General features: G+C 47.6%; 1 protein-coding gene across 2 annotated transcripts in view; it reads right to left on the bottom strand.

Moving 5' to 3' along the window:
- Window positions 1–14,266, bottom strand: part of USP31 (ubiquitin specific peptidase 31) — a 118,444-nt gene that overhangs the window by 23,910 nt on the left and 80,268 nt on the right. The window contains exons 10-12 of one of the 2 annotated variants that reach the window (XM_063934657.1): window positions 5,696–5,773; window positions 814–943; window positions 316–435 (exon numbers count right to left, since the gene is read on the bottom strand). In XM_063934657.1, coding sequence (XP_063790727.1) covers window positions 316–435; window positions 814–943; window positions 5,696–5,773 — 328 coding nt within the window. The remainder of the gene's footprint in view (window positions 1–315; window positions 436–813; window positions 944–5,695; window positions 5,774–14,266) is intronic. The other variant, XM_063934658.1, reaches the window with a different exon arrangement.

Raw genomic sequence — 14,266 nt, 5'->3', positions numbered from 1 at the left:
AATAAATATGTTAATGTCACAAGTGTGTGTATCAGTATATTATACTAGGATATCCAAGTTTATGTTAAAAAAATAACAATAAACAAACATGAGTGTTAAAAGTAATCAGAAATAGCCTGCAAATATTAGCATAGTCACAGACTGCAGGAGGCAGTATTGTTAGTGTGCATCATACAGTTAGTACTGTGGTCAGTGGGTGCACCAGCAGGAGAGAGGAAGAGTGCAGGCCTCCGTAACGGGTTAGAGGCACCACATACCGCAGCAGTTAGTGGTAGTGACTGTTAGTTGTAAATAGCACGGCAAACGCAGTCTTACCTGTCGGAATCTCTTTAGATGTAGAATGAGCACATCAGGCAGGGTCCACAGGCTGAGTTTAATGCTGCCCTGTTGAAGCTGTTTACAGTGAGGACAGCGCCAGGCATTGCCAGGGGCCAGCTGCAAACAGGCAGCATAAGCAGTCAGGCATGAGTACAAAAACACACAGCTCAACAAGCGAATACTCTACTGGAGAACGCAAAGCAAAAACATCCAGAGAATAGTGACAAGATTCTGGACGTGAACCCTGCCCCCAAATTTCTGGGAAAAAGTTCACCTGGCCCATTTCTAACCAACGTCAAGTTGAAACGCCACTAGAAGCGTCAGCATGCATGTATATAGCCATTCCACAGCTATAAAATGACTGCCTTGGTTCTATGAAGAGCACAAAATGTTAATTCAGACTGAAGAGCTTGTTTTGGACCTTGCATATGACACTTAACTACCAACAGCAAAACTGTTCAAGCACTGTGCGTAGCAATGTACAGAGACACTAACCTGCTCCTCTTTGGTATACAGATGAAAGCACTGGGACAGGCTGCAGCACTGTGGCTGGTGATGTAGCTCCCTCTGCAGGCGAACGCTCTCAGAATCCGGGACATACTCCTCTTCTGTGTTACCGAAAAGGCTGCAGTGAGCAAGCACGGTTACTGACGTCTCGTACATAGACACCACAAGGAATTACAACAAAACGTATTCAAATGGGAGAAATCGCCACACGAAAAGCAAAAAAATACTATATACACCTCTTAAGAATGCTTTACAGCACCAATAATTTAGTGTGAAGATAAAAAAGGCACGTACTTTACATCACTGCGCTCAGAAATTAAACCCACTTAAAACAGCTGGTAAACTCAGCTTCTGTTGAAGGTGTATGCATTCCAGCCTGGCTGCCTGCAGCTGACACTACTTCTCAAAATGTTACTACATATAGTTGTGCTAAGAACAGTAGGTGACCCAGCGGGTAAGTAGTCCAACTTGCTGTAAAAACCTGGTTTGAAACGCAGCATCTGTCCCAATACTAATGAAGTCCCCGATCATTGATACGGTCACCGCAACTGAAACATTGCTGTTTGTTAACCCATCCATTCCTTATGATCTGTGAAACCACACTATATTAAACAGGAAGACGCCATGGCGACAAGAACAAATATCCAAATTTATACTGGGTTCAGTTTTCTATCATTTTGCACCACCTGTACAGGGCAGAGCACATGCTTATGTAACGCCTTAAAGAACCGATAAAAGCTTAAAGATGGTCACTGCTGTGCTAGTGAAAATCAAAGTTAGTGCTTAGGGTAAAGGATTGCAGCAGCAGATGAGATTTCCCACAAGCAGGTCATTAGTCTCAGTAATGTTGTAAATGAGGAAAAGCAGGAAATGGGAGACTGCACTCTTGTGGCATCTAGAGTTTCGCTCTTCTCACTCACCTCCCCCCCCCCCCCACACACACACACATGATGTCATCACATAATGCTGTGTGTGTCATCGTGTGGCTAGAGGGTTATGTATAATTAAAGGGAATGCTCTACACTAGAAAAAAGGACTATATGGGCAGGACCCTGCAGAGAAAATAGGTGGTCTTCAGTATGCAGACTGACGGGATCCCGGCGCACAGTATACCGGCGCCGGGATCCCGGCAGCCGGCATACCGACACTTATTCTCCCTCGTGGGGGTCCACTACCCCCCTGCCACCGTGCCCGTAGCGTGGCTAGCGCAGCGAGCCCGCAAGGGGCTCATTTGCGCTCGCCACACTGTCGGTAAGCCGGCGGTCGGGCTCCCGGCGCCGGTATGCTGGTCGCCGGGAGCCCGACTGCCGGCATACCATAGTGAACCCGAGAAAATAAGCAACTGACATACCAAGAAGGGGTGGTGGGTGCGTAACACAGAACCAGCAGCACTTCGGTCCCTCTGAAGGTCTTACTTTTTGTGATTTTTGCTTATGTTCTTTTAGAACAGAAAGTGTGTACATTCATGATGAGTTCAAAACATTTAGGGTTTTACAAACCAATAAGCCTCTTCCAATTTAGGGGACGGCCCCTTGAAGAGCCAAACTCTTACTTACTAGTCGGTTGCCTAGCTTTAGCTTTTCTGGTTATGTGGACATTAAGCCTACGCAGTGTAACAGACACTTTCTGAGATGAACGAATGTTTGAGAATGCAGACGGCATTAATACTCTATGAACTGGACACATCATGGACCTTCAGCACTTCAACCACATAGCTATTTAGCCACGTCCCTGTTCTCTCTGGAATGTGCAAGTGCAGGAATAAGATCTACATTAACAGAACTTTACTGGTTGAGAGCAGCCAACTGGTTCCAAAGAAGCCTTAAAGTGACCTATCAGACAACACTATATTAATGAAAAAGTGGGTTGAGATTTGGCAACACTTGTGCTGAAATCAAATCAAGTACAGAACGGGGGCCGACTTTAGTAGTAAATAAGCTCATTTAGTTCTGACACATGGTGGTAAGAAAAATAATCTGTGCAACATTTTACAAATCCTCCAAAATGAAAATGAATGACATTAAATACTATCACCTGTTGGTGTGTAAATGGGTTGTGCAGGTCAGTGTGGATCCAGACTGACAGCTCACTCTGCTGCACTGTAAGCACCTAGAGAGTCTATGGGGGTCATTCCGAGTTGATCGCTCGCTATTTTTTGCAGTGCTGCGAACAGATAGTCGCCGCCTATAGGGGAGTGTATTTTAGCTTTGCAAGTGTGCGAACGCATGTGCAGCCAAGCACTACAAAATAGTTTGTGCAGTTTCTGAGTAGCTCAGAACTTACTCAGCCTGTTCTTGCCCGGAATTGACGTCAGACACCCGCCCTGCAATCGCCTGGACACGCCTGCATTTTTCCAACCACTCCCAGAAAACAGTCAGTTGCCCCCCATAAACGCCTTCTTCCTTTCAATCTCCTTGCAATCGGCTGTGCGTATGGATTCTTCGTAAAATCCATCGCTGAGCGGCGATCCGCTTTGTACCCATACGACACGCCTGCGCATTGCGGTACATATGCATGCGCAGTTCTGACCTGATCGCAGCGAAAAATCCTAGCGTGCGATCAGGTCGAAATGACCCCCCTTGTACTGAGCCTTTGCGAGAGAATAAGTGGATGGAAAAGTACCAACCAATCAGCTCCTGTCATTTTTCAAACACAGCCTGCAACATGGCAGTTAGGAGCTGATTGGCTGGAACATTGTCTCTCCATCCACTTTTTCTCTCCCCAAGGCTTAGTACATAAACCCCAAACAATACTAAAAACCAAACAATGACACTTGAAAAGTAAGCTTGAAGCGCCTTGAATCCTATTAGGGAAAGAGCGCTATGTAAATAAAATTCTTATTATTATTTTAATCAGGGGGTGAAAAGATTCAGATCACAGGAGCTTGGCAGATCGCACTATTTGTATCAAATACATTTCTAACCATGTTCTGAAGGGAAATGTTATTTACTGTTGCATTGTTGCTCTCCTCTCTAAAAGGTGTAAAGCCACCAACATTGTTTGGACATGCAAAGATCATAAAACATAATCGGACAAGGACACAAACTACAAAACAATTAGGGTGCATGGGAAAGTCAGCAAAGCAATTTATTAACATATGCAGTTCGTTGCCAGGCTATGTGCACATCACCCAACACTGGTAATGCTACAGGAGCCTGAATGGTCAATGCTATGTCACGCCTGATTGGGAACGAGACGTTGTAACAAACATCATAACACTATAAAGAATGAACAAAGCTGCAGAAAGGCGTACGTCTTTGTCACAGGCATGTCAGTAAACAGTCAGCACAAGCATAAATAAACCGTAAATCAGCTCTGACTGGAGGGTTTCTGACAATTTAATGATCACATGCAGCAGAGAAACGGTTTATGATCCAAAGCCACGTACACAAGGCAGACGCGGCATGCTACATCTTCTATATGTACATTTTGAAGGAGTACGGATTGAAATTGAGATGAGCATTGTTACTGGGCACAGCACCTGGGTATGAAGTAAAGGTGTAAGGATGGAGAAGAGATGGGGAGAACACTGCACCCAGCGGCTTGCGAGTACAGAGCGTTGTAAGGTCAGTAGGACTAGGTCATATTTTTAGCAAGGAGATGACGATCTTTATTTCCTAAATGTCAGGTTCACCACAAGAGGGACATTGGGAAGGTACAAATCTGACATAATAATTTTAGTTGGCAAAATGTATCTCTTGTACAGTCCAACATGATCATGAAGGATAGAAACAGAATTTGATGGCGGATGAGAACCACTTTGCCCATCTAGTCTGCCGTTAACATATGTATACGAGCATTACTTTTTGTTGGGAGAAAATAGTGCACATGGCACTAAAATGTACTATTCCTGCTACAGCAACGGTTCTGATCATCAGTCCTCAAAGCACCCTAACAGTCCAAGTTTTAAAGGTATCCATGCTTGAGCACAGGTGGCTTAATCAATACCTCCGTCAATTTGATTTAACCATCTGTGCTCAACCATGAATACTAGTATTCAGGCTAGGCTGTTTTAGCATCCCTGCACGATTTTTAAAGGGCAAAATGCACCCTGTCCCTTTAGTTGTGCCCTGCTGAAACAACCTGCCACCGCTGTGTGAATAGATACCGTATGCTCACACACAAGCATCTACACACACTGTAGGTGGAGCTTGGGGAAAGCCCAGCACCTCTGTAGGTGCAGGGCACGCTCCGATCAGCGACGGTGCGGTGTGGGGCAGGCTCCATCAGGTAGAGCTTGTACCTGATGGATGGGGGTAGGGCACGTACCGGATGGATGGATGGGGGAGGGGCACATACCTGATGGATGGACAGGATCAGGGACACCATTAGTGATGGCAGCAGGCCCGCGTCCCCTCCCTGGCCATCCGCGCCCCCTTTTCATGTGCGTGCATGCTTTCTCCAGCATCCTGCCACCCTGCCCAACCACACCCTCCTGCCAGCAATATATCCTCTACCATTCACTGCTCTACTCCTGCTGTGTTTTACTTCATGAAGACAAAGGCACTACATTACGCAGACTCAATGGGGGCAATTCAATTGATTAGGCGTGCCCGATTGCTTCCAGCCTAAAGTGACAGGAGATTGGGTGGTGCTCTTTAATATTTTTTTCGTTTATGTTTGTTTTGTATGCGCTGATCGCACCCTGAAGTACCGGATTCAACTGGTAAAATGACTAAACCAGACTAATGTACTGGGTGAGACGCGAAAAGTGCTGTTCAGGTGCCCAAATGGGTCACTTTTTGCAAATATTTCTGCTCGCCACCTCAGCAAGCAGAAATGCCAGCAATGGCAGCTGTTCACGTCCAAAAGGAGAAACAATTGAATTGCTCCGACGAGTGCCCAGCTGTGACAGCAAAATAATACTCACTATTCCTTGGTCTCTCTGTCCCATTCCACCACCAGTTTCACATGAGCAGCCCCACCAATACCACAGGATTTCAGAGCCCTGGAACAAAACCACAGAAACAATTGTTATACACAATACAGAAAATAACCAGTATGTAAGCTTGCAGCCGTCTCGGAGGGCTCACTGCGACAGGAGAGTAGGATGTACTGTATGCAGGCTGGACAATGATCACGCACACTGTAACCGCTAACCCTTATTTACAGCAGAAAGCATACATTTTTCAATAAGGTCAAGTGCAAAAATAAGATTTTAAACCTACCGGTAAATCTTTTTCTCCTAGTCCATAGAGGATGCTGGGGACTCCGTAAGGACCATGGGGATAGACGGGCTCCGCAGGAGACATGGGCACTAAGAAAAAACTTTAGGTATGGGTGTGCACTGGCTCCTCCCTCTATGCCCCTCCTCCAGACCTCAGTTAGAGAAACTGTGCCCAGAGGAGACGGACAGTACGAGGAAAGGATTTTAGTTAATCTAAGGGCAAGATTCATACCAGCCCACACCATCCACACCATATAACTTGGGACATACGAACTAGTTAACAGTATGAAACAACACAGCATCAGTCAGAGACTGAGGAAAACTGTAACATAACCCTTATGTAAGCAAAAACTATATACAAGTCTTGCAGAAGTAGTCAGCACATGGGACAGGCGCCCAGCATCCTCTACGGACTAGGAGAAAAAGATTGACCGGTAGGTTTGAAATCTTATTTTCTCTTACGTCCTAGAGGATGCTGGGGACTCCGTAAGGACCATGGGGATTATACCAAAGCTCCCAAACGGGCGGGAGAGTGCAGATGACTCTGCAGCACCGATTGAGCAAACATGAGGTCCTCCTCAGCCATGGTATCAAACTTGTAGAATTTTGCAAAGGTGTTTGAACCCGACCAAGTAGCTGCTCGGCACAGCTGTAATGCCGAGACCCCTCGGGCAGCCGCCCAAGAAGAGCCCACTTTCCTGGTGGAATGGGCCTTTATTGATGTTGGTAACGGCAATCCAGCCATAGCATGAGCCTGCTGAATCGTGTTACATATCCAGCGAGCAACAGTCTGCTTAGAAGCAGGAGCGCCAACCTTGTTGGCTGCATACAGGACAAACAGTGCCTCTGTTTTTCTGACCCGAGCCGTTCTGGCCACGTAAATTTTCAAAGCCCTGACTACATCAAGGGACTCTGAATCCTCCAAGTCCCTCGTAGCCACAGGCACCACAATAGGTTGGTTCATATGAAAAGATGAAACCACCTTGGGCAAGAATTGAGGACGAGTCCGCAATTCTGCTCTATCTACATGGAAAACCAGATAGGGGCTTTTGTGAGACAAAGCTGCCAACTCAGACACTCGCCTAGCCGAAGCCAAGGCTAGCAACATAACCACTTTCCAAGTGAGATATTTTAATTCCACCGTTTTAAGTGGTTCAAACCAGTGGGACTTAAGGAAACTCAACACCACGTTAAGGTCCCAAGGCACCACCGGAGGTACAAAGGGAGGTGAATATGCAGCACTCCCTTCATAAAAGTCTGTACTTCTGGGAGAGAAGCTAATTCCTTCTGAAAGAAAATGGATAGGGCCGAAATCTGAACCTTAATGAAGCCTAATTTTAGGCCCAAATTCACTCCAGTTTGTAGGAAGTGAAGGAAACGGCCCAGATGGAATTCTTCCGTATGAGCATTCCTGGCCTCACACCAAGAAACATACTTCCGCCATATACGGTGATAGTGTTTAGCGGTCACGTCCTTCCTAGCCTTTATTAGAGTAGGAATGACCTCATCCAGAATGCCCTTTTCCGCTAGGATCCGGTGTTCAACCGCCATGCCGTCAAACGCAGCTGCGGTAAGTCTTGGAACAGACAGGGCCCCTGTTGCAACAGGTCCTGTCTTAGAGGAAGAGGCCACGGATCTTCTGTGAGCATTTCCTGCAGATCCGGATACCAGGCTCTTCGCGGCCAATCTGGAACAATGAGAATTGTCTGAACTCCTCTTTTTTCTTATGATTTCCAACACCTTGGGGATGAGAGGAAGAGGAGGAAACACATAGGCCGACTGGAACACCCACGGTGTCACCAGGACGTCCACTGCCACCGCCTGAGGGTCTCTTGACCTGGCGCAATACCTCTGTAGTTTTTTGTTGAGACGGGACGCCATCATGTCTATTTGGGGCAGTCCCCACTGACTTGCAATCTGTGCGAAGACTTCCTGATGAAGTCCCCACTCTCCTGGATGTAGATCGTGTCTGCTGAGAAAGTCTGCTTCCCAGTTGTCCACCCCTGGAATGAACACTGCTGCCAGTGCGCTCACATGATTTTCCGCCCAGCGAAGAATCCTGGTGTCTTCCGTCATTGGCAATCTGCTCCTTGTGGCGCCTTGGCGGTTTACATGAACCACTGCGGTGATGTTGTCTGACTGAATCAGAACCGGTAGATCGCGAAGCAAAGTCTCCGCTTCAAGAAGGGCGTTGTATATGGCCCTCAGCTCCAAGACATTGATGTGAAGACAAGTCTCCTGGCTTGACCAAAGACCTTGGAAGTTTCTTCCCTGTGTGACTGCTCCCCAACCTCGGAGGCTCGCGTCCGTGGTTACCAGAATCCAGTCCTGAATGGCGAACCTGCGATCCTCTAGAAGGTGAGTACTCTGTAGCCACCACAGGAGAGACACCCTTGCCCTGGGACACAGGGTGATCAACTGATGAATATGTAGATGTGACCCGGACCATATGTCCAGTAGGTCCCATTGGAAGGTCCTCGCATGGAACCTGTCGAAGGGAATGGCCTCGTAAGATGCCACCATCTTTCCCAGGACTCGAGTGCAGTGATGCACTGACACCTGCTTTGGCTTCAATAGATCCCTGACCAGAGTCATGAGTTCCTGGGCCTTTTCTATCGGAAGATCAACCCTTTTCTGGTCCGTATCCAGAATCATGCCTAAGAAGGTCAAACGAGTCGTAGGAACTAACTGTGACTTCGGGATATTGAGAATCCAGCCGTGTTGCTGTAACACCTTCAGTGAAAGTGACACGCTGTTCAACAACTGCTCTCGTGATCTCGCTTTTATGAGGAGATCGTCCAAGTACGGGATAATTGTGACACCCTGCTTGCGCAGGAGCACCATCATTTCCGCCATTACCTTAGTGAAAATTCTCGTGGAAAGCCCAAACGGCAACGTCTGAAATTGGTAATGACAATCCTGTACCGCAAATCTCAGGTACGCCTGATGAGGTGGATATATGGGAACATGAAGGTATGTATCCTTTATGTCCAGGGATACCATAAAATCCCCCCCTACTAGGCTGGCGATTACCGCTCTGAGCGATTCCATCTTGAACTTGAACCTTTTCAAGTATAGGTTCAAGGATTTTAAATCTAAAATGGGTCTGACCGAACCGTCCGGTTTCGGGACTACAAACAGGGTTGAGTAATACCCCCTCCCTTGTTGAAGCAGGGGAACTTTGACCACCACCTGTTGAAGACACAATTTGTGAATCGCATTTAAAACTATCTCCCTTTCTGGGGGAGAAGCTGGTAGGGCAGATTTGAAAAACCGGCGAGGAGGCACCTCTTCGAATTCCATCTTGTAACCCTGGGAAACAATTTCTATTGCCCAGGGATCCACCTGTGAGTGAACCCAGATGTGGCTGAAAAGTCGAAGACGTGCCCCCACTGGGGCGGACTCCCTCAGCGGAGCCACTGCGTCATGTGGTGGATTTTGTAGAGGCCGGGGAAGACTTCTGCTCCTGGGAACTAGCTGTGGTTGGCAGCTTTTTTCCTCTGCCCTTACCTCTGGCAAGAAAGGACGATCCTCGTACTCTCGTTTTTATTTGACCGAAAGGACTGCATTTGATAATGTGGCGCTTTCTTAGGCTGTGAGGGAATATAAGGCAAAAAATTTGATTTACCTGCCGAAGCTGTGGAGACCAGGTCCGAGAGACCTTCCCCAAACAATTCCTCACCCTTGTAAGGTAAAACCTCCATATGCCTCTTTGAGTCGGCATCACCTGTCCATTGCCGGGTCCATAGGAATCGTCTAGCAGAAATCGACATAGCGTTGACTCTAGAACCCAGTAAGCCAATGTCTCTTTGAGCATCCCTCATATATAAGACCGCATCTTTAATATGACCCAGGGTCACTAAAATGGTATCCTTATCCAGGGTATCCAATTCCGCCGATAAGGTATCTGTCCACGCTGCTACAGCGCTACAAACCCAAGCTGACGCTATCGCCAGTCTGAGTAAGGTACCAGAGTGTGTGTAAATGGACTTTAAGGTAGCCTCCTGCTTGCGATCAGCAGGATCCCTGAGGGTAGGCGTATCTTGGGATGGCAGTGCTACCTTTTTGGATAAGCGTGTCAACGCTTTGTCTACCCTTGGGGAGGATTCCCACCGCATCCTGTCCTTAGTCGGGAAAGGATACGCCATAAGAATCCTTTTGGGAATCTGCAGTTTCTTGTTTGGAGATTCCCACGCCTTTTCAAATAACTCGTTCAGCTCATGAGAAGGGGTAAAGGTTAACTCAGGTTTCTTTTTCTTATACATGTGTACCCTCGTGTCAGGTACAGGAGGTTCCTCTGTGATATGCAAAACATCCTTTATTGCAATAATCATATATTGATTATTTTTAGCCAATTTTGGCTGCAACTTTGCATCATCGTAGTCGACACTGGAGTCAGAATCCGTGTCGGTATTAGTGACTACTATTTGGGATAGTGGGCGCTTTTGAGACCCCGAGGGTCCCTGCGACATAGGGGCAGGCAGGACCTGACTCTCTGCATAATTCCTGGACTCAGCTTTGTCCAACCTTTTGTGCAATAAATTCACATTAGCACTTAAAACATTCCACATATCCACCCAGTCAGGTGTCGGTGTTGCCGACGGAGACACCACATTAATTTGCTCCACCTCCTCGCTAGGAAAGCCTTCTACCTCAGACAAGCCGACACACCACACACTCAGGGAAACCTCTGATCTGAAGACAGTTCCCCCACAAGGCACTTTGGAGAGACAGAGAGAGAGTATGCCAGCACACACCCAGCGCCAATGACCCAGGAAAAAACACAATATGTTTACCCAGATAGCGCTGTATTATCTATTTTGCGCCAAATTATGTGCCCCCCCCCCTTCTTAAAAACCCTCTTTCACCGTGGTAAGCAGGGGAGAGTCCGGGGAGCTTCCTCTCAGCAGTGTGCTGTGGAGAAAATGGCGCTGGTGAGTGCTGAGGAACAAGCTCCGCCCCCTCAGCGGCGGGCTTCGGTGCCGCTGAAAATTTTCAAAAACTGGCGGGGGTCTCATATATACAGTGCAGAGCCTGTATAACACTATTTTAGCCAGATTTGGAGGTCCTTATTGCTGCCCAGGGCGGCCCCCCTGCGCCCTGCACCCTTACAGTGACTGCTGTGTGTGTGCTGTGTGGGAGCAATGGTTACCTCTATGAAGATCTGAAGTCTTCTGCCGCCTCTGAAGTCTTCTTTCTTCAGGCTCTGCGAGGACGGCGGCGGCGCGGCTCTGGGACGAACGGCGAGGGTGAGACCTGCGTTCCATTCCCTCTGGAGCTAATGGTGTCCAGTAGCCTAAGAAACAGAGCCTAACATTAAAGTAGGTCTGTTTCTCTCCCCTCAGTCCCTCGATGCAGGGAGTCTGTTGCCAGCAGGCTCCCTGAAAATAAAAAACCCAACAAAATACTTTCTTTCCAGGAAACTCAGGAGAGCTCCCTGTAATGCACCCAGTCTCCTCTGGGCACAGTAATAAACTGAGGTCTGGAGGAGGGGCATAGAGGGAGGAGCCAGTGTACACCCATACCTAAAGTTCTTTCTTAGTGCCCATGTCTCCTGCGGTGCCCATCTATCCCCATGGTCCTTACGGAGTTCCCAGCATCCTCTAGGACGCAAGAGAAAATATATTCAGAAAAGGACATAAAAATTATTGCAGAGGGCTACATATAGATTACGCAATAGAAAACAAAAAATCATTGGCTTGTTTATTTGTCATATTGGGAAACTGGAGCACCATATAATTATATACAGGGTGATTCAAAAGTCGCAGTACACCCTTTTTGTTTCAAAAACTGTGCAGGAAATGGGAAAACTGAATAGTCCAGTATGGTATGGGTGAGGTGGACTATCTTTTAGGGCAGTGATGGCTAACCTTGACACTCCAGCTGTTGTTGAACTACACATCCCAGCATGCCCTGCATCAGTTTTAGCATGGCCAAATAGCAAAACTGTAGCAGGGCATGCTGGGATGTGTAGTTCAACAACAGCTGGAGTGTCAAGGTTAGCCATCGCTGTTTTAGGGTACGTACCGAACATGGGCGCCATCTTGAAATCGGCTATCTTAAATCTAAGTCCGTTTTTTCAAATGGAAAGGGGGTCGTGTAACATTTCAAACATCAGAATTTGCTGAAAAGTTTATTGCTGCAAACAGATTTGAAATAGCAGTTATGGTTCAAAATTTCTGTGACAGGATGGTTCCGTACGAAAGCACCGCTCTCGCATCCCGCCCCCTGTGCACAGAATGGAAGGTTAGGTCACACGGGACCTGACCACATAGGGGATTTCCGCCTACCGTCAGTAACCGCCTGTTACTGACTCCACCCACTGCGCTGTGGGCGGGTTTATGTTGCCACCACCAAACTCCTAACCTGCCGTGGCGTTTGGAACCACGGTTCTGCTCTGTATGTGCCGACACACTGCGTTACCACACCTGAGTGGTGTTGACGAATCCTTGCTAGGCCTCTACCGGTAGCTGGCGGAGGGCGGAACTTGGAGACGTTAAGTGCTTCCCTGGACAGCCGGAGGACGGGGCTATGTTTGGCATAACCCTGTAGGTCACAAGATGAAGCAATCTTCTTGAGGCAGATGATGTTTATTTGCTCAATAATAGTCTTAAAAAAGACTCTTCCCTATTGCTAGGGTCAACAGCATACAGCAAGATGTTCCAGCAGAATGAAGATGGTACAAATACCACTCTGGAGGCACGCAGGCCTCCTTTTTATGTCAATTTTCCACACAGTACAACAGGGGGTCATGTCCTCCCTGAGCCCTTTCTATCCAAGCAGGATATCTTAGAAAATATAAGTAAATAAATTAAATTTCAAAAGGAGATAAGTGCAATAAAACAATATCCTCCTTCCTGTCACGCAGACAACGTTTGGTATCAGATTAACATTCACTATTGATAAATTTATCACATAGCTTCAAAATACAAATGTTTCTGTCTCATTCACATCTCTAGGCAAACCCAGTGTTTGGGATTACAACAGGAAAGGCTGCAACACAACAAACAGTCTTCCTTCCTGCATCTGCCATTCAGGGTTCGTATTTCAATTAAATCATTACATGAAACAGGTTCCAAGCCCAGAACTACTTTACATATGGGATAAGGAGATCCCCCGTGATTAGCATCTCTCTCTAAGGAACTTACACATCAAAAGGTTTTGTCATTCACACCTCTCTGCTAGGACAGGGCCATTAGCATGCCACTTCCTATTGACAGAAGATGATTATTCAGACATCTATAGTAAGTGCATTTTTCCTTTAAATATACAGGTGACCACATCTTAAATATAAATACATTTAAACATGCATTCCTGCAATTGTGCACAGAGCACTACATGACATGTTAAGACACATCATTAAACATATTTTTAAACAGTCTGCGCCCAGCGCCGTAAGTACATTTAACAGTGACGCCAAGCGCCTATTGTCCGCAACATGGCGCCGGGCACGATGGTTAACCCCTTCAGTGCCGCAGCCGCCATTACACGTGTGGCTGGTTAGTCTCCCCGGCCACACTCTCTCTCTCCCCTCCCCTCCCCCCCCCCCCCCATTCAAGCGGGAAACCAGCGAGTCATGTCCCAACGATATGGCTCCTGGTCCTGCAGTCCCTTGTGTTGAAGTGGACACTACCTAGGGGGTGTAGGCTCCGGCCTAGACAGTTCATCCATAGTGTAGCGAGCCTCTCTTGCACAATGTTCAAATAGTCCACCTGAAGTCCAAGTTCAAGGCTCCACCACAAAAGTCTGTCCAATTTCCCCAAGGTAGGTTGCAGCCACCTAACAGGTGGGTGGTAAGTCAGCACGGTGGGGGGCCAGTTACACACAAGTGCCACCCAAGGTGTCCCCATAATGGCATGCCCCACCTTCCACCATAGCAGTTTTCTGCTCAAACAGGCCACAGGGTGCTCCTGCCCATATGGCTCCTCCTGGCTCAGTACTCCTCCCAGTCCGTGCAGTGGCGCAGTAGTTCGTAAAACACAGTCCTGGTCAAGAATGTGCGCCATCCGCACTGGAGCAGGTACCAGAGGCTCCTTCAATGCCAGGAATGCCAACTCGCAAGCGGGTGCAAAGTCCACTGACTTGGGAATGCCCTTCCTAGCCATCTCTGTAAAGGGGTTCACTACCTGACTAGAGTCAATGATAACGTGTCCGTAGGGCCTTACAGGTTCTAAGGTCAGTACCGGTCTGGGTGATGTAGGCCGGGGACAGCCTCTGGTCGCCTCTGCTTTGGGCCTACCCCTGTCTCCTCCCACATGGTGCCCCAGGCACTGC

The sequence above is a fragment of the Pseudophryne corroboree genome, chromosome 7, assembly GCF_028390025.1.
Source record: "Pseudophryne corroboree isolate aPseCor3 chromosome 7, aPseCor3.hap2, whole genome shotgun sequence".
In the NCBI taxonomy this organism is placed as follows: domain Eukaryota; kingdom Metazoa; phylum Chordata; class Amphibia; order Anura; family Myobatrachidae; genus Pseudophryne; species Pseudophryne corroboree.
This window is presented reverse-complemented; position numbering and strand designations above follow the sequence as displayed.